Source organism: Orycteropus afer, unplaced genomic scaffold, assembly GCF_000298275.1.
Source record: "Orycteropus afer afer isolate SDZICR_OR568_19922 unplaced genomic scaffold, OryAfe1.0 scaffold00569, whole genome shotgun sequence".
NCBI lineage: Eukaryota > Metazoa > Chordata > Mammalia > Tubulidentata > Orycteropodidae > Orycteropus > Orycteropus afer.
Window position 1 is genome coordinate 1006424 of NW_006922156.1, and position 18660 is coordinate 1025083.

The 18660-nt window shown below is 46.5% G+C and overlaps 1 protein-coding gene across 1 annotated transcript in view; it reads left to right on the plus strand.

Moving 5' to 3' along the window:
- DMRT3 (doublesex and mab-3 related transcription factor 3) overlaps positions 1–17792 on the plus strand; it is an 18257-nt gene extending 465 nt beyond the window's left edge. Inside the window, exons 2-3 of the mRNA XM_042782995.1 lie at positions 1–75; positions 16828–17792. The exon at positions 1–75 is cut by the window's left edge and continues 95 nt beyond it. Of these exons, the coding sequence (XP_042638929.1) occupies positions 1–75; positions 16828–17792 (1040 nt within the window). The remainder of the gene's footprint in view (positions 76–16827) is intronic.
- Positions 17793–18660: the final 868 nt, after the last annotated feature.

Consider the following 18660-nt stretch of genomic DNA (forward strand, 5'->3'; position numbering starts at 1 on the left):
TGGCCGCGGCCGCCGCGCTGCGCTGGGCCGCGGAGCCCCAGCCCCGGGCACTGCAGGCGCCGCTCGCCAAGCCAGGTAAGAGCAGCAGGGGCCGGGCGGATGCGGGGCAGTTTCTTGCCAGGTAGGTCCTGGGTGAGGTTTGGAAAGTTAGCCCAACCAGGCCTACCTCCGCATTCCCCGCCCAGCCGGCAATGGCCTAAAGCCCGGCCCCGGCCCAGTGGGAAGTCGAAGACCCAGATGGTTTAGACATTGTGTTCTTACCGCCCAGTGCCTTCGCAGGTGAAAGGCGAAAGTGTTCACTTAAGCAAGTAAATAAAGGGGACGAGGCAAGACCAAACGGAAGCTTACGCGTGCACACACATCACTGGGCACCCGGGTCCGTGGTTGAGGGTTTAGGAGGGCCTCGTGTTTGGAGGCAGGGATGGGTAGGTGATAGAAAGGCATGAGGCCCAGTGCTGGCCTGAATACAAGCCGGCGGTGCATCTCGGCCCGGGGGTATTGGAGCAAGAAATTGGCTCTCCAGCTTGGAGTAACCCAGAGCTATTCTAGGGCCCTCTGTGACCTCCAGCTTCTTGGGATTCAGTCAAAGAAGCCTCGCTCAGAAGCAAGAGTAAACAGGTCCGGAAAAACTTCCAAGCTGATAGCGGATGAGAACCAGGCGCGCCCAGACTCCACTTCCGTTGGAGAACCAGCCGGTTCTTTACCACGGCTCCCCATCCGCCCGCAGCTGGCCTTGTGGTTCAAGGAAAAACTTGACCTACTGTGAGATAAGCCATCTCGAGCTTGCCCTTTCCTCATTTAGATCGGCCTCAGATGGCTAAGCACAGGTTTAGAGCTAGACTCTCTTGCTTCCTTTCCTGTCTCCTCCTCTGTTTCCTTGTGCCCTGGAGGAGGTCTGTCTGCTCTGAGCCCCAGAGACGCGCATCCCCTGCCCAGGCTTCCAGCCGTTTCTTTCTGCTGGCCTCTGAGTATGGCAGGCGGGAGTTGTTTATTGTTCCTCCTGCAGAACTTCTAGCTGGGCAGCCCAAGAGCTCCCTGGAGGCTTTTGGAATTCAGTGAGCATGTGTTTGGTATTCTCTGCCACTGAGGCAAATGCATAAGGAAAAAAAAAAAAAAAAAAAAGCCCATCTTCTTAGGAAGAGTGCTGGAGGATCTGCAAGAATTAGGACCGGGAGGCCCAGAGCCCTCTCATAGGTAGAACTGTAGCTTATGGTGCTGGCGTATCACCCTCTTCCAAAACTCCAGTTTCATGGAACGATTCAATTCATGGTGACCTTGTTTGTGGAAGAGTAGAACTGGGTTCCATAAGTTTCTCAATGGCTGATTTTTCAGAAGATCTCCAGGCCTTTCTTCCTAGGTGCCTCTGGGGGAACTCAAACCTCCAACCCTTTCAATTAACAGGGGAGCACATTAACTGTTTTCACCACTCAGAGACTCCTCACCCTCATCGCCCTCACCACCCCACTAGAAAAATAGATCAGCCCCCCCTTGCCCTTGGAGAGAGGCTTTCACGGGCACTGAGCTGGGGCAATGCAGATGTGAGTGATGGCTGGGAAGTGAGTAGACATGTAGCCTGGCAAGTATCTTGTTATGCCCTCCAGTTATGCCCTGCAGGCCTGATGCTCTGAGAACTGGACTGGGTGTTTTGAAGACCAGAGTTTGCTGAATACGGATTTTGTGGCTATTTGATCCTAGGTAGGATAAGAAGAGTTCCCTGAGCAATGCCCGCAGTTGTCTTTTTCTGACTATCTCATCTTTTCATATTTATGGAGTGGAAACGTGGAGAAAAGTTTGTTTTTTGTTTGTCAATTTTTCTCCCTTAAGTTACAACAAGGGACTGACAGAGTCTGGTCTCTCAGCTCTAGCAATTACTCCATGCCAATCACTTTCCTTAATCTTTGCCTTTCCAGTTCCCCTGGCTCCTTTCTCCCCAATGTCAGGGCAGGAGTTCTAGTTAATGTTTGAGGTAGCAGTTTTCAGTAGGCACCTGACCAGAAAAAAAAAAAGACAAAAATAAAACAACAACAACCTGCTGTGAAGTCAAATAAGACTAATGGTGACCCTGACTCGTGGTGACTCCCTGTGTGTCAGAATAGAAGTCTGCTTCATGGGCTTTTCAATGGCTGATTTTTCGGATGTAGATCGCCAGGCCTTTCCTCCAAGGTCCCTCTGGATGGACTTGAACCTCCAACCTTTTGGTTAGCAGCCAAGCGCCTTAAATTAACCATTTGCATCACCTTTGGGAGCTAGGGGCTCCTATCTGTCTAGCAGCATCCCTGTAATAAGGCATTGGGTTTTGGGGTCCTTGTGTAAGATGAACTTGTATTCTTATCTGGTGCTCTTCAAACCATTCTTTGGGCTTTCCCAATGAATGATTTGAAGAGCACTGGATAGAAACATAAGCTCACGAAGTCCATGGCATCTGACGAGCCACAAAAGCAGAAATCACCCTGGGTGGGGGTAGTGAATGCCAGGAGGGAGGCCGGCAGGGGGCTGCAGCGGCAGAAGGATCAGCACTTTCGATGATTAAAAAAAGGGAGACAGCTTTTTGCTGGACAGACTAGACCAGGCTTTCTCTCTTTTAGTCCCACAAAGTGGTCAAGGCTGCATGAGCCCTCCAAATGGAAAACAAGTCCTTGCAAAGAAGAATAAAGTTTACCCCTGGGGTGAGCCCAGGGTGATGCCTTGGGGGGGGGGGTTTGCAAAGGGGCCCGCTGGTCACGCTGCATACCTTACATATGCATTTACGCAACTTTTGTTTTCTTCTTTCAATTGGCTCCATGCTGTAATTCCATTCCTTTAAAAAAACAAAAAGCCAGCCACCAGTCTGAATGGGGGGAGGGGAAAGGAAAAGAATTGCTAATTGCCTGTCCTTTTGGGGTTTAAATGAGAGAAAACTGCCTGGATTAGCGTGCAGGCCGGTTGCCATAAGTATTATACATTTTTGCAGTTGTTCTTATTATATACTTGTCTATAACATACGGGAGCCCCTGGGTGGTGCAAACGATTAAGTTGCTAACTGAAAGGTTGGGGGTTCAGGTCCACTGAGAAGTGCCCTGGAAGAAAGGCCTGGTGATCTACTGAAAAATCAACTATTAAAAACTCTGGAGCACAGTGCTACGCTGACACATGTCGTCGCATGAATCAGTAGGGTTAATGGTAACTGGTAATTTTTTTTTCTTTTACTCTAACTTACCTGACCTACTTAGAAGCATATCAGATACTCCTAGATATGTACATCATCATATGTAGAGAGGCGCCCTATTCCAATGGCAGGCCTTTGCGTAACAGCAAGTACACACACCATTGTTGTTGTTGTTATGTGCCGTCGTCGAGTCGGTTAAGAAGCAGGAATTGTCTGCTGGCAAATCATGTTGATGTGTTTCGTTTGTGAGAACCGAGTCAACCCCGTGGCTGGCCTTTGAGCCGAGCAGGAGACCCCTAACTTCCAGAGCTGGAGAGAAGAGAATTTTTTGTCCTTGGATACCAAAGCAGGTGCACCAACACACTGGGTCTTTTTCTTTCTCCAGAAATCCTTGCAAAAAGCACAAGCCTTCAAGTAGAATGTGTCTGCTGAGCACCACTGGAGAAAAATTGTCCTATCTGGAGGGACTTCACGTTAACCAACGCCCAGTTTTGTAGTGGGAAGAAATTCTTCTCCCAGCTATCAATCCTTTAGAGTAATGAAGGCTCTTTTTCCAAACAGTGTGAAAACCCAAACCGGCTGTTGTTGAGTCGACTCCAATTCATGGTGAACCCGTGTGTGTCAGAGTAGAACTGCAACCCATAGGGTTTGTAATGGCTGATTTTTCAGAAGCAGATCATCAGGCCTTTCTTCCAAGGCACCTCTGGGTAGACTCACACCTCCAACTTTTAGCAGCCAAGTGCATTAACTATTTGCACTGCTCAGGGGCTTCTAACCTTGGAGTTTGTTGAAAATCCCTTTCAGTGTGGCTATGGTTTTTAAGAATTTTCATATTCTAATGGCAATTTTTTCTAGCAATGGAAGGAAGTATTCATTTCTTTTTTGAGTATAGATTTCTCTTGCTCCTTCATTATCATCTGACTGGCCTCAAATTGTTAGATTAGATGGAGCCTAAAATTCTAATTTACACTTCCTCATATAAACTTTAGGAGCTCTGGTAGCATAGTGCCTAAGGCACTTGACTGCTAACCAGAAGGCTGGCGGTTCAAACCCAAGTAGTAGAAGAAGTAGAAGTAGAAGAAGTAGTGGTACCACCTTGGAAACCCAAGGAGGGGTCTCTATGAGTTGGGGCCGCCCAAAGGCACATAACAACAACAACAGCATGTAAACTTTAAGGTGGCCTGCTGGCGTAGTGCCTAAGACATTTCACTGCTAGCCAGAGGTTTGCTAGTTCAAACCCACCAGGTACTCCGTGGAAGAAAGACCGGGCAATCTACTTCCGTAAAGATTTACCACTTCGGAAACCCAAAGGGGGTCACTGTGAGACAGAATAGACTCAATGGCAGTGAGTTTGGTTTGGTTTTTATATAAACTTTAAAGAGCTCTGGTGGCGTTGTGGTTAAAGCATTAGGCTATTAACCCAAAGGTTGGCAGTTCAAACCCAGCTATTCTGTGGGCAAAAAAATGTATCAGTTTACTTTTGTAAAGATTTACAGCCTTGGAAACCCTGTGGGGCAGTTCTGCTGTGTCTTGTAGGATGGTTATGAGTCAGAATGGATTTGATGGCAGTGGATTTTTTTTTAATATAAACTGCTGAACTCACTCATTAATCAACTAAATTCCTCTTCATCTTCCTCATCCTCTACCACCTTAAAAATCTCATGGGCAGCACAAAAATCTTTCAGCTGCTGGTATACCTAAATTAGCAGCCTCAACCGGCAGAGCCAGCCTTTCAGGTCTTGGGCTAGAGAGCTGAGGGAAGTTCAGGGTCATCGCCAAAGTGAGAATTCCAGTTACTGTTGAGGTGTAGCTGCTCCCTTCCTTCACCCCCAACTTTTCCCTCCTGGAGCGTCCTGGGTCGTCGCCCCAGACCCTGGTGCTTGTAGCAAAAAGATTCCTCCTAGCTCTGTCTTTGACCCAAAGATAAATATGTACACAGATCCTTTTAAAGGAAAGTGAAATCAAAACCGTCATTCTGGGTTAGAAATAGAGGACATTCCTGTTTGCTCTGAAAAGGAGAAAAAGAATTCCAGGGAGAGAAGTTAGATTTTGGAAAACTGCCTTCATTTTATTTTACCCCCTGCCCACTCCTCTCCCTCAAATCTTTAGTGCTCACCCTCGCTTGCTTGGGTCCTGGCCAATCTGCTTTCCTATTTTAATTTTTCTTCATTAATTTGTTTTGAAGAGACGTCCCTGCAAGTCCAATGGCTGTTGTAAGGACCTCTATCCAGCCCTGGTGGGACAGCGTCTATGCCTATAGTCCAACAGTGAACGAGAAAACGGGAAGGGAGTTAAAAATCTTCATCAAGGGGACGCAAGAATTCAAAGACAGTGGATCTAGTTTTAGGATGGCCTGAGTTGGGGACGAAACAAAGAAACAAAAAGAAATGTGCGACAACTGGGAAGGGCTCCTCCAAACGCACTCCTGCAGGGGTGACTCTTGCAGGACAGCTCCCGGCCCTTCCAGGGGGCCCTGGGCTGCTCCTTGCGCTCCTTGCGCCAGGCGGCTGGTACGGAAGGGACCCGCGGCGCAAGGCGCAGGGCCTGTCTTTCCCGGGCGGGAGCGGGGGGAGGGGCGGAAGGACCAGGACTCCGGGGGAGGCGAGTGGGCTGGCAGAGGCTCTCCTGCGGTTGCACAGGGTTGCATTCCCATCTGGACGCTTGTCCCCTTGCTCCGGGACCCCGGGAGACTAGGCTTAGGCTCCCGGCTGCCTGCCGCTGCCGCCAGCACTGAGCAGCAGCGAGGCGTGGGCGGCATCAGTGCGGTTGCGGAGTCTCCCTCTGGCCGCCTTCTCTGCTGCTGGTGAGTTCCCTGACTCTCCTTCCAAAGGCTTGAGGTAGCTTGCCAGACTTAACAACAAACAAAAAACAGGAATTAAGATATTGCATGGACATTAGTGTTTATCAGAAATAAAAATGCAGCTGGGTGTTGTGTAATTTCACGGTTGTCACAAGCGGTTAAGGCCTGGACCACTAGCTGGAAGGTTTGCCGTTGGAACCCACCCAAAGGTGCCTCAGGAAAAAGGCCTGGAGATATGTTCTGCAATATCTCAGCCTTGAAAACCCCACAGGGTGCAGTCTTACTTTCCATACAGGGAGTCACCATGAGTTGAAATCAACTCCACTGACTTTAACTACAACAACCTGTTATTTTAACTGGCAACCTGGTGCCCCAAGTCCTACCGTCCCTGAATTACCTCCAGCCCCAACTGCCCCCTCTCCTCAGGGCATCCCTGGGATGGGGGGGGCTGCCTTTGGGTATGTCTTTCAGCTCCTTTCTCTCTGTGGAACACCAGCTGCCTGGTGGGTGTCATTGTGGCTCTGGTGGCCATCCTGTGGGTCTGAGGACAGGGTTGGCAGAAGTGAGAGCGTTTTGGACATCTAAAAACCTAAGTTCCGCTGCTAGCCTCCAAAGAGCCCTGAAATCCCTCCCCTCCTGGGTTATAAATCTGGCAGATGGCTGTGCACTCTCCACTTGCACAACCAACTTTTCTTTTCCTGATGGATGAACTCCTAGCTTTAAAAGATTACAGTAATCACGGGAGGACAGTGTAAATCGAATCTGATAGCAATAACTTTCGGGGAAGGTCAGGCTCAAGTGAAATGTTACCAAGCAACAGGCATTTTGTTTGCAGAATACAATCAAAGAGCATTGATGAGAAATTCCTGCCTTCAGCCAGTCAGCACTTTCTGCTAACAGCTTTACAGAAAGAAATGAAGTAAATCTTCATAAATCAACATCCTGGAGCCCCTCTCTAGAAATGTTGCACTTCTTCCTGACACGGAATCCATTGCCTGCCTGTCTCCCCTTCCCCATCTCCTTCCTTTCCTTGCTCCTTCCTTTTCCCCTTATAACCTGTTGCAGCCTCTTTGCTATTCGCTGCTGAAGGTCTTGGTGCCTGTGGAGTCTGAGGTGATTCTGATGTCTGAGTGGGCAGTGAGCTGGGATTTGCAGGGGAACTCCCAGCAGAGATCTGGGATCTGGTACAACAATTGGTCATCCCAGTCCCACCACCTTGCAATTATAAATCAGGTTGCCCCAAGAATCCCACAGGGTTTGTCAGAGCAATGCAGACTATTGTTTTCTTAAGAAACTGAAAACCAGTTGTCATCAAGTTGTTTCTGACTCATGGCGACCCCATGTGTCTCAGAGTAGAACTGATCTCCACAGGGTTTCCCATGCCTGAGTTTTTGGAAATAGATTGTCAAGGGACACCTAAGACATAATTAGTGTTTCCCTTCCATTTTACAGTGTAGACAACTAACTAAAAACTAAGCACAAGGAGCTACTCCTAAAATCAGGGCTTTAGAGAGTCTGTCATCTCTTTTGCTTCCAGTGAGTAGACATGTCAGCAGGAACAGTTTACAACACTGTGGCCATGTTCTGCTTTTTCCATACTGATTATTTTATTTCGTTCTCTATGTATTTCTGTAGCATGCATAGTCTTTATGTATGAGTGTCCATGGCAGCATTCCCTCCTTCGGACACACCATAGTGTGGGCCAGCTGTTCTCACTGCTGGCCTCTGAGTCACTGGCTGCCATTCACTGTAAAACAGGATCAACTGCACAGATAACTTGGACTTTTGCAAAAGATTCGTTAGCAAACTGTAAACCTCGTAGATGCCAGGGGCTATGCTTTGATCTTCATTGTACAAGGGAATCTAGCATATAGGGCCTGGGTGCATAGAGTGTGGTTTAAGAGAATTTTTTAAATGGATGGATGAATGAGTAGCCAGCTGCATTTGCATAAGTGCCGAATAAACATATAGGATTATAGATGTCCCCTTCTTGAAAATTCCCCTTTCTGAATCACAAGAGAAATGAAAACTAATTTCTGCAAGACATAAGAATCACAGTTGCAAACCATACTTCCTTAAACCCAACTCTTTCTACACCAAATTCCCCCCAAAATACTGAGCTCTTTCTCTGGTATTAAGCCAGTGTTGTTAATGACTTTTTTTTTTTTTTTTTCAAGTCCCCCCGGGCCCCCAAGCAAAGGGAGAGTTTGTTTGCAGACAGAGGTTTTTTTCCCCCCCATTATGCTTCAGATGTTCAGGCTTTCAGTATTTTTATGATTCATCTTTTTGTCGTGTGAGTTAAAGAGAAAAACAGAAAATGCAAAAAGCTTATCTCCAACTCTGGGAGCCCCGTGCAGCCTGGGGCCCTCCCTGCATGGCTGGAAGATTTGTGTACTTTGGAAATCACCTGACAGGGAGCTGTTTTTTTAGAGGTGTGTCCCCGAAGCTCAAGTGGACAGATGAGGATGTGACAATCCATGATTCAAAATGCGTGACACTATTTTAAAAGGAGGGGGAAAAAATCCAGGATCTCTGAGCTAGGAAACATTCTTCCCTATGCTGATGTTGCATTCTGCATGCAAGATAGATTTTGTTTTATAGATACATTGGGATGTAGTGGCTAACCCCCGCCCCTTACAGTAAGTCAGACATTTTTTCCATTTTATGTGTATTGAGCAGAATGTTTATTTTATGTATGGGGTAGGCCTTTTCAATATGTTTGAAATAAATACTTAGCATCTTTTTTGACATGACCTGCATTTCAAATGAAAAAAATCCTCTAAAAATGTTAGATTTTGCAAACCGTAATTTTAAATGGGAAGTTGCTTGTGTTGGGAGTGTTTAGATTTTCTCCTTTCTTAAAAGCCTTGTAGCCATCTTAAGGCATAGCTATTTGAAGTTGGTAGCAGGCTTCTACTGTATCATCTTATCCATAAATCCGTTTCTTCTCTTAATTCAATATTTCTATTTCTTTTAAGGAGCTCTGGTGGCATAGTGCCTAAGGCATTTGACTGCTAAACAGAAGGTTGACAGTTCAAACCCATTAGCTGCTCCACGAAAGGAACATGGAGCAGTCTACTTTGGTAAAGATTTACCACCTTGGAAACCCAATGGGAGTTGCTATAGTCAAAATTGACTCAATGGCAGGGGGTTCTACTTCTTTTCCCTAGTGAATTTTTCTTGGAGGATGACAGAGAGTGTATCTACATCATAAAAATTATAAAATTGAAAAATGGAAATGGAAATGTAGTCAGATTTTCACAATCCTTAGATGTTTAGCATTATAAATAGTAGATTATGTTACTTTCAATAGCTTGTTTGCTTTGTCGGATAAAATTGATTTCTTTCCACTTTTGTCTAGTAGTTTCTGCTTTCTGAGCCTTTACCCTTAGGGTAAAATAACATCAGTTGAAATAGACTCTTACTCCTAGGAATTAGGTTCAAGAAGAAAGATGGTAAGTGTTAGTGTGTGTCTGGGGGGGGGGCAGGCATATTTTCCTTTTCACTTAGTTAGTTGGCAGTTTCACATTTCAATATCTAGAAAGGTCTTTGTGTTTTAGACCAACAAGAACAATTTGTAAAGTTCATTTAGGAAAAAAATGTGGAGCGGTAAAGAAACACCTGTTATTAAATTACACTTTATCACCAGGCTCAAAACTCCCCCTCTGTAATTACTTGTGAGAGTCTGTATTTATAATAGAATAATTTACAATCCATTTAGTTTAGGCATCACAGTACAGCCAGTATTAGACATCAGTGTGTTGCAAAATTGCAGGGACTGTATACTCTGCCCATCAGAAATTATTGTCAGGGGGAGGCCTTGTTCTTGGTGCAAGGTGAGAGGTGAAGTTTCCTTTGCTGGATTTTGAAACCCCCAACAGCCTGGGCTGAGGATCAGGATTCTGCTCACCCAGGATCCCTCCGCAGGGGTCTTGATGTTCAGGTGCATGAATGCCATAGGTTGGCCCCGCCCATTGCTTCTTTCAATGTCTTCTCTCCTTTCTTGAAACGCAGTGACAGCAGGCTGAGCTCGGTTGGTTGGAATGCCACGTGTGCTTTTGTAGCTTTGTTTCCTGTGACATCCTGTTAGCTTTTTGGCCACAGCCTGGACATCCCCCAGAAACTTGCTGAGAGTGTGGGTGACACAGCCCATACACAGCCACTTCTTGAGAAGCGCCCAGAAGGGCAGTGTGACAGGGACCCAGGGTACAAACCACTCGTTGGTGAGTGGACCCTGACTCATGGTGCTGCTGTGTGCATCTGAGGAGAGCTGTGCTCCAGACGGTTTCCAATGGCTGAATCTTTGGAAGTACATAACCAGGCCTTTCTTCTATGTCACCTCTGGGTGGACTTGACCTTCCAACCTTTCTGTTAGCAGCTGAGTGCATGAACTGTTTGCACCACCCAGGGACTGAGGGTAGCCCAAGAAGATGAGAAAAGTGCTTTGTGGTTTGGGCTCACAGTTGGTGAACAAGTTGGCACCCATATAAAATTCCACTGTAGTCTGGTTTGCAGAGCTCAGGAAAACAGGTCCAAAAGTGGAATTTAATGGTGTCAGATTAATCACCCTGCCACTGAGTATCAGGTTGATTGGGACAGTAGATATTTTCCCACCTTAAAAGAAAAATGACTGCATTTTTATAATGGTAGATATTACAAGTGGTAGTGGTTCCTGGGTAGTCAAACTGGCTACGCGCTCACTGCTCACCAAAAGGTTGGAGGTTCTGGTCTGCCCAGAGGCACCTCAGAAGGAAGGTGCAGCAATCTACTTGTCAAAAAACAGCCGTTGAAAACCCTGTGGATCACACATGGCGTCTCCAGGAGTCAGAGTGGACTGCATGGCAGCAGGTTTGGTTTGCTTAGCTCATTAGTCAGAACAGCATTCCCATATTCCCCTTTCGCTAAACTTCTGCTCTTCACATCACTTGTTCTGGAGCCAGAAACGGTCTGTGTAAGAGTGAATTTGGTTGACAGATATTTTACTTAAACGTTGTCAATGTTGGAAACTCATTCAAGGTGTGCGTGTGGGAGTACTTTTTAAAACAGGAAGCTAGTTTTAGGTTCCGAGCCCTGGTGGCAGCAGTTAAGCACTCGGCTGCTAACTGGAAGGTTGACAGTTTGAACTCACCTGCTGCTCTGTTGGGGAAAGATGTGGCAGTCTGCTCCTGTAAAGATGACACCCTTGGAAACCCTATGGGCAGTTCTACTCTGTCCTATGGAGTTCCTATAAGTCTTTTAGACGTAGCTGAGTGTTGAGCTTTCTTGCTGGGCTCACATACCTTCTTTTCCCGAGGACTGTTTCTCTTCTTGCTTAAGAAAACCTCACCATCTGGTGTACTCCAGTGACACTGTTATACTTGACATTTAGCAAACTCTGCTTGCCTTCTTCTTTTTTTTTCTCCCCTGAACAGGTGTCTTATCTTCCCACCGAGATTAAACGTTTCACAAGGTTAGGGGCAGGCTGTGCATTTCCTGGTATTTTCCACCCTTTATTCTCTTTCGGTATCTTGCATATAACAGGATACACATGCTGGCTGTTGATGTTGTTGTTGTTATGTGCTGTCGAGTCAGACCCGACTCATAGTGACCCCTCCTTGGGTTTCCCAGGCAGTATCACTACGGAGCATAGTGCTTAAGGCACTTGACAGCTAACCAGAAGGCTGGCGGTTCAAACCCACCAGCCACTCCTCGGAAGGAAGGTTGGGCATTCCTACTTCCGTAGTGATACTGCCTCGGAAACCCAAGGAGGGGTCGCTATGAGTCGGGGCCGACTCGATGGCAAATAACAACAACAACAACAACAATCACTACGGAAGTAGATTGCCCCATCTTCCTTCCGAGGAGTGGCTGGTGGGTTTGAACCACCAGCCTTCTGATTATCAGTCAAGTACCTTAGGCACTACAAGCCATCAACTCGATCCTACTCATAGCGACCCCATGTGACAGAGTAGAACTGCCCCATGGAATTTTCTTAGCTGTGATCTTTGCAGGAAGGAGCTCTGGTGGCACGGTACCAGAAGGTTGGCAGTTCAAACCCACCAGTCGCTCCATAGAAGGAAGACTGGGCAATCTACTTCCATAAAGATTTACTGCCTCAGAAACCCAGTGGGGGTTGCTATGAGTCGGAATTAACTTAATGGCAGTGGATTTGGTTTTTTGGGGTTTTGATCTTTATGAGAGCAGATCGTCAGATCTTTTTCCTGCAGAGCCACTGGGTGGTTTGAACCACCAACCTTTCTCTTAGCAGTCTTGTGTTTAACCGTTGAGCCACCAGGAGCTAATGTTAAAGAAATAGGAAAACTAAGAGGCCCATAGAATTAAAAATTTTGAGGAGAATATTGGACTTATTTTCTCCAAGCTCCATTGAACAAAGGCCACAATCCAATTTAGTGTTCAGTTTGATGTTGACTTTACATACTGTCACTGTCCACTCATTTTCAGGCAAAATGCCTAAGGCATTTGACTGCTAACCAGGAGGTTGGCTGTTTGAACCTACCAGCTGCTCCATGGAAGGAAGATGGGGCAATCTATTTCAGTAAAGATTTACCACCTCAGAAACCCAATAGGGGTCACTATGAGTCAGAATCGACTCGATGACAGTGAGTTTGGTTTGAGTAATAGAGTAACAGCCAAGAAGTATGGGTCACAGGTCAGGACAATGTAAAGAGAGCTCACTGATTCGAATGTGAAGCTTTTTTGTTGGTGTAGCTCTCTGGTTCAAACACCACATTAACTGTGGAGGTGAGAACTAGGTCCCCAATGCTAGAAAGTTATGTTGTTGTTGTTACGTGCCATCGAGTGGGACCTGCCTCACAGCGACCCCTCCTTGGGTTTCTGAGGCGGTATTACTATGGAAGTAGATTGCCCAACCATCCTTCTGAGGAGTGGCTGGTGGGTTTGAACTGCCAGCCTTCTGGTTAGCAGTCAAGTGCCTTAGGCACTACGCTACTAGAGCTCCCAGAAAGTTATAGGAGAGAATATGTTAAATTTCTCATACAAATACAGGTCTTTAGTGCATCCAAGAGTTGTTATAGAAATAAAAAGCTGTGTTATAGAAATAAAAAGCTATTTCATATTTGTGGCCTGCAGATGAACCTCATACCGGGAAATCTTATATTTTATTTTGAAGAAAGCAGCAGTGCCCTAAAATGCAGTTTTAAGGTGAGTATGTAGTTAAGCACTGGACTGCTAGCAAGGTTAGTGTTTCGATCCCACCCAGAAGACAGGCTTGCAATCTGCTTCCAAAGGCCTTGAAAACCCAGTGGAGCAGTTGTGCTCCACACACATGGGCTCGCCAGGAGTCAGAATCAACTCGACAGCAAGTAACAACCACCACCACAACAACAACATGAATTTGGACCAGCTTTGTGGTCAAGAGTTGCAGTGCTGGAACTTAAGAATATTTTTCAATGTATTTGTTTGTGATTGGTGCGTACTTCTTTATGGTTTTGTGAAAACCAGTGTTTTGTGTTTTAATTATATTCAGATATACTCTGTATGAGAAGAGCGTGTATAAATGGGCCTTTGTTGAAGGCTTTTAAAATAAACAACAATAAGATGGAGGAGGTAGTTTCTGGAAGCTGCTTTGATGAAATCTTACTGGCTGGTATCTATACATAATCAGGGGTCAGAGACAGGGTAACAATGAGGCCATTCAAGCAGGGCAGTAGGGAACACAGGCCCAGCGATTGTTTAGACCCCGACAAATGAGTCATTAATAATTTTCATCTTAGGATCAGTTACGTTGGCTTTGTGTAGACATAGATAGTACATGTTTTAAAAAGGATAAATATCTATTTGCATATAGCTTGCTAATAAAGAATATGCTCCTTTTTATCAAGGTGTATTAGAATTCACTACTATAAATAAACCATTCTGACCCACTCATTTCTTTTTGCTTAACCAGCTGTTATCTGGTCAATTCTGACTTAGGGGACCCTATGTGTGCAAAATATAACTGTCCTTCATAGGGTTTTCGGCAGCTGTTACGTTTGAGAAGTAGATCACCAATCCTTTCTTCTCATGTGTCTCTGGGTGGGTTCCAACCACTGTCAACTATTGAGTTAGTTAGTCTCACTCTCTCACTGCCATTGAGTCAGATCTGACTCATAGCAACGCCTTCTTGGGTTTCTGAGGCAGTATCGCTGCAGAAGTATATTGTCCAACCTTCCGACGAGTGGCTGGTGGGTCTGAATAGCCAGCCCTCTGGTTAGCAGTCAGTTGCCTTAGGCACTACACCACCAGAGCTCCTGAGTTAATAGCCACATGCTTAACTGCCACTTGCGTGGCACTGCAATACTAGCCTTTGTGGGGTAAGTTCTTAGGTCAGAACGGCAAATCTGCAGTGGATTTTCTTCACTCTGGAGTCTCTGGGTGGTGCAAATGGTTAACGTGCTCTGTTGTTACCTAAGAGGTTGGAGGCCACTAGAGGCACCTTGGAGGAAAGGCCTGGTGAACTAGTTGTGAAAAAACAGCTATTGAAACCCTGTGGAGTATAGTTTTACTCTGATACATATGGGGTTGCCATGGCAATTGTTTTTTTATTTCATGTTACTTTGTTTCTTTACTTCAGTCACTTAAATAAAGCAAGTCTTTAAGCACTTGGCTGCCTACTGAAAGGATGGTGGTTCAAATCCACCCAGTGTCTCCACAGGAGAAAGATCTGGCGGTCTGCTCTGGTGAAGATTACTGCCTGGGAAACTCGGGAGCAGTTCTGCTGTCACATGGGGTTGCTGTGAATCGGAATCGATGTGACAGCACCCAACAACTTAACAAGAACTGTTTTATTTGGCAAGCTTTTTTTTCTCCTCTTTTAAAAATAAAATTCGAGAAAGTGTCTTTATGTACTTTCTATGACCTTTACTAACGAAACAGGCCATGAAAACATATTTCCCTGCCCTCGGTGATAGATGCATTGTTTCACTGACAGGGACTATTCCTTGTACAGCTTCACTAACCCGCTCCAGCCGTTTCTTTCTTCCGCTACTGCTGTCACATCACCTGAGTTCACAGCCTGATCTTCCTTGTCCTCTAGTGCTGGTAGTACTATGGTTAAAGCATTGGGCTGCTAACCGAAAGAGTGGTGGTTCGAATCCATCAGCTAACTGCTGTGTGGGAGAAAGATGAGGCAGTCTGCTTCTGGAAATATTTACAGCTTTGGAAACCCTATGGGGCAGCTCTGCTCTGTCGTATTCAGTCACTATGAGTCAGAATTGACTTGATGACTTTCTAGTGCAAGTCCCAGGCAGCCGAGTGGCCTAACACACTGGCTACTCACAGGAGCGTTGGAGGTTCAAGCCTACCCAGAGGTGCTTTGAATAAAGGCCTGGTGCTCTTTTCTGAAAAAGCAGCCATTGGAGCAGAGTTCTACTCTGATGCAAAGAGTAGCCACAAGTTCACGAGTTGTAATCCACTCATGGAAACTGTTTTTTTTTTTGAGTGGTTTTTAAGAACAGTAATGATGTATATAGCTTTCTTTCTTTCACTCCTGCAATCATATGGATGAGTTTGTGTAACTTCACTGGGTGGTGCAGATGGCTTGTGCTCAACTTACTGACCTAATGATCGGCACTTCTAACTTGCACATTGATTGTAGGGAAAAAAGGTCAGGCAATCTGCTTTCCTAAAGACTACAACCAAGAAAACCCTATGGCGCAATTCTGCTCTGTGTACACGAGGTCGTCATGAGTTGGAATCGACTGGATGGCAGTGGGTTTGGGGTTAGTTACGGTACATGGCAACCTAATGAAATATACTGAGGACTGGTTCACAAGAAAGCAGCCTTAGTGGTGCAATGGTTCTGTGCTTGGCTGCTAACCAAAAGGTCAGTGGTTCGAACCCACCAAAGGTGCTGCTCACTAGAGAAAGACCTGGTGATCTGCTCCCATAAAAATTACAGCCTAGGGAACCCTATGGGGGCAGTTCTACTCTATCCTGTAGGGTTGCTTTGAGTTGGAATCAATTTGAGGACACAAAGCAACAAGTTCACAAGACATATTTAATGCAAAGTCAGCCCATTGGAAAATGGATTTATAACATGAAAATTCTCTGCATGGGTATTGGTTGTGTGCCAGCTGATTATGTCCCTAGATTATAACTGGGTACCTCTTTACAACAAGAGCTGGAAGGCACCCTGAGCTTGTCCTGTTTATCCCTCTGCCCCACTTACTCAGAAGGCACAGGGACTCCCTATTCATGTTGTTATTGGTAATTGCCTTCAAGTCGGCTCTGACTCTTGGTGACCCCATGTACAGCAGAACAAAATGTTGCCCAGTTCTGAACCATCTTCACCATCATTGGCATGTTTGAGTCCGTGGTTACAGCCACTGTCTATTTGAGTGCTTCCAGCGTGGGGGCTCATCTTCCAGCACTATATTGGACATACTATGTTGTGTGATCCCTAGCGTTTTCGTTGGCTCATTTTCAGAAGTGGATTGCCAGGCCTTTCTTCCTAGTCTATCTTAGCATAGAAGCTCTGCTGAAATCTGTCCACCATGGGTAACCCTGCTGATATTTTGCAGTACCAATGGATAGCTTCCAGCATCACAGCAACACACGAGCCACCACAGTAGGACAGACTGACGGGTAGGTGGTTGAATCAGATTGCTACTTGCTATGCAGGCCACATCTTCCATGGTTCTGGGTATGTTGTAGCCATTCTGTGTATAAGACAAGCTCCCCTGCACACATCATTCTGAGAAAGTACTCCACTTTCTAGATCTTAACAGTCTTTGTCCTTGTCCAATGGCATAGTCTGGGTTCCCTTTTTGTAGGGCTTGCAGTACTATAGCCCCCCTGAGGTGTCTTGTCCCCTGGTCACACCTGTGCACATGTGCTCCTGCACACCAGGGGAGGACTAACCCCGCTGTCCTCTGCTTTTCAGATATGTCTGAAGAACCCCTCGCCGATGGCACCACAGCTGACGGTGCAGAGGCCTTCAGCGACAAGGATGCAGAGCAGCGCAGCTCCCCGGACATGGCCACGAGCAAGGGCTCCTTGGCCCCTGAGAGTCCTGAGATCGTGTCCGTGGATGAAGGCGGCTATGCTGTTCAGAAGAATGGAGGGTCCTCTGAGAGCCGCCCTGGCAGCCCCAAGTACCATGCGGAACAGAACCACCTCCTGATTGAGGGCCCCTCTGGGACCGTGTCTCTGCCCTTCAGCTTGAAAGCCAACAGGCCCCCGTTGGAAGTGTTAAAAAAGATCTTCCCCAACCAGAAGCCAACGGTCCTGGAGCTGATCCTGAAGGGCTGCGGTGGGGACCTGGTGAGTGCTGTCGAGGTCCTTCTGTCTAGCCGGTCCTCTGTCACTGGGGCCGACCGAACTTCTGCAGAACCTGAGAGTCTGGTTCTGCCACCCAACGGGCACATCTTTGAACATACCCTGAGTTCCTACCCCATCTCCTCTTCGAAATGGTCTGTGGGGTCGGCCTTCAGGGTTCCAGACACGTTGCGCTTTTCTGCCGACTCTAGTAATGTTGTGCCCAACCCCTTGGCCGTCCCCCTGCAGCACCCCTTCCCCCAGCCGCCCCGCTACCCTCTGATGCTGAGGAATACGTTGGCGCGAAACCAGTCGAGCCCCTTCTTGCCCAATGATGTCACGCTGTGGAACACCATGACTCTGCAGCAGCAGTACCAGCTGAGGCCCCAGTATGTCAGCCCTTTCTCCAGTAACTCTTCCAGCATCTTCCGGAGCTCTCCTGTCCTCCCCAGCCGTGCTGCCGAAGACCCTAGGATCTCCATTCCTGAGGACGGGTGCCCGATTGTGTCAAAGCAGGCCATTTACACTGAGGATGAGTACGATGAGCGGTCCGACTCCTCAGACTCTAGAATACTCAACACATCGTCTTAACATGGTACCAGATGGGTGGGGACCAGATGACCCTGGGGCACCCGCATTTGAACCCTGGGGTCCCCGCCGAGAGGCCACATCCTGTGTATACCCTTCTTTTCTGTTTGACAAAGTGACTGTGCTCGATTTTATCCATTAGCAATAAAAACCAAACAAACCGTAACTTATTTAATTCCGTGCACTTCACTGGAAAATGCCAAATAGCTGTGCTCTGTGGCTTTCTTGCTGAATGTTTATTGTAAAGGAGTCTCATGCTAAGAATAGTCTTGGGAAAACTGGGCCCACAGACAATTTATTTGGGGATGTAAAGCTGAAGGTCAGCCCTGCTCCTCCATGCAACCTGGAATGTTCAATAAAATAGTAAACTTGAATGCTGTTTTGTTAAAGAGGATTCCTCAGGATAGGGGAAGTCTCCAGGAAGTGGTTTGCTGGCAAAGGGACCAAATGGGGCTGTTCTATTCTCATGCTAAAACTCCTCCTGGCATTTTGAAGAGAGACTGCACCTCCGAACTGAACGCACTGCCCATCTGTTGCTTTAAGCTTGGACAGCTCTCAGAGACAGACTTCATTAACGATTATTCTTTTCACATGGCTGAATCGAAACGTGTGTAATGTCGATGTAAAACCAATCACAGCTGTGAACTGCATGAAGTGTATTGTGAAATGAACACCAGATTAAGCTTTGTTGGGTTCATGTAGCATGCTAAGGACTCTAGACAAAAAATAAACTAAGGAGATGATCTCGGTCTATGTCATTGCTACTGGTGGAAAGAGCAGCTCAAAAAATAGGAACTGGATGTTAAAGCTACTTATGGGACATGACCATGGACCAGGGATCAAGATGTCAGTTGAAACAAAATGTTCCTCC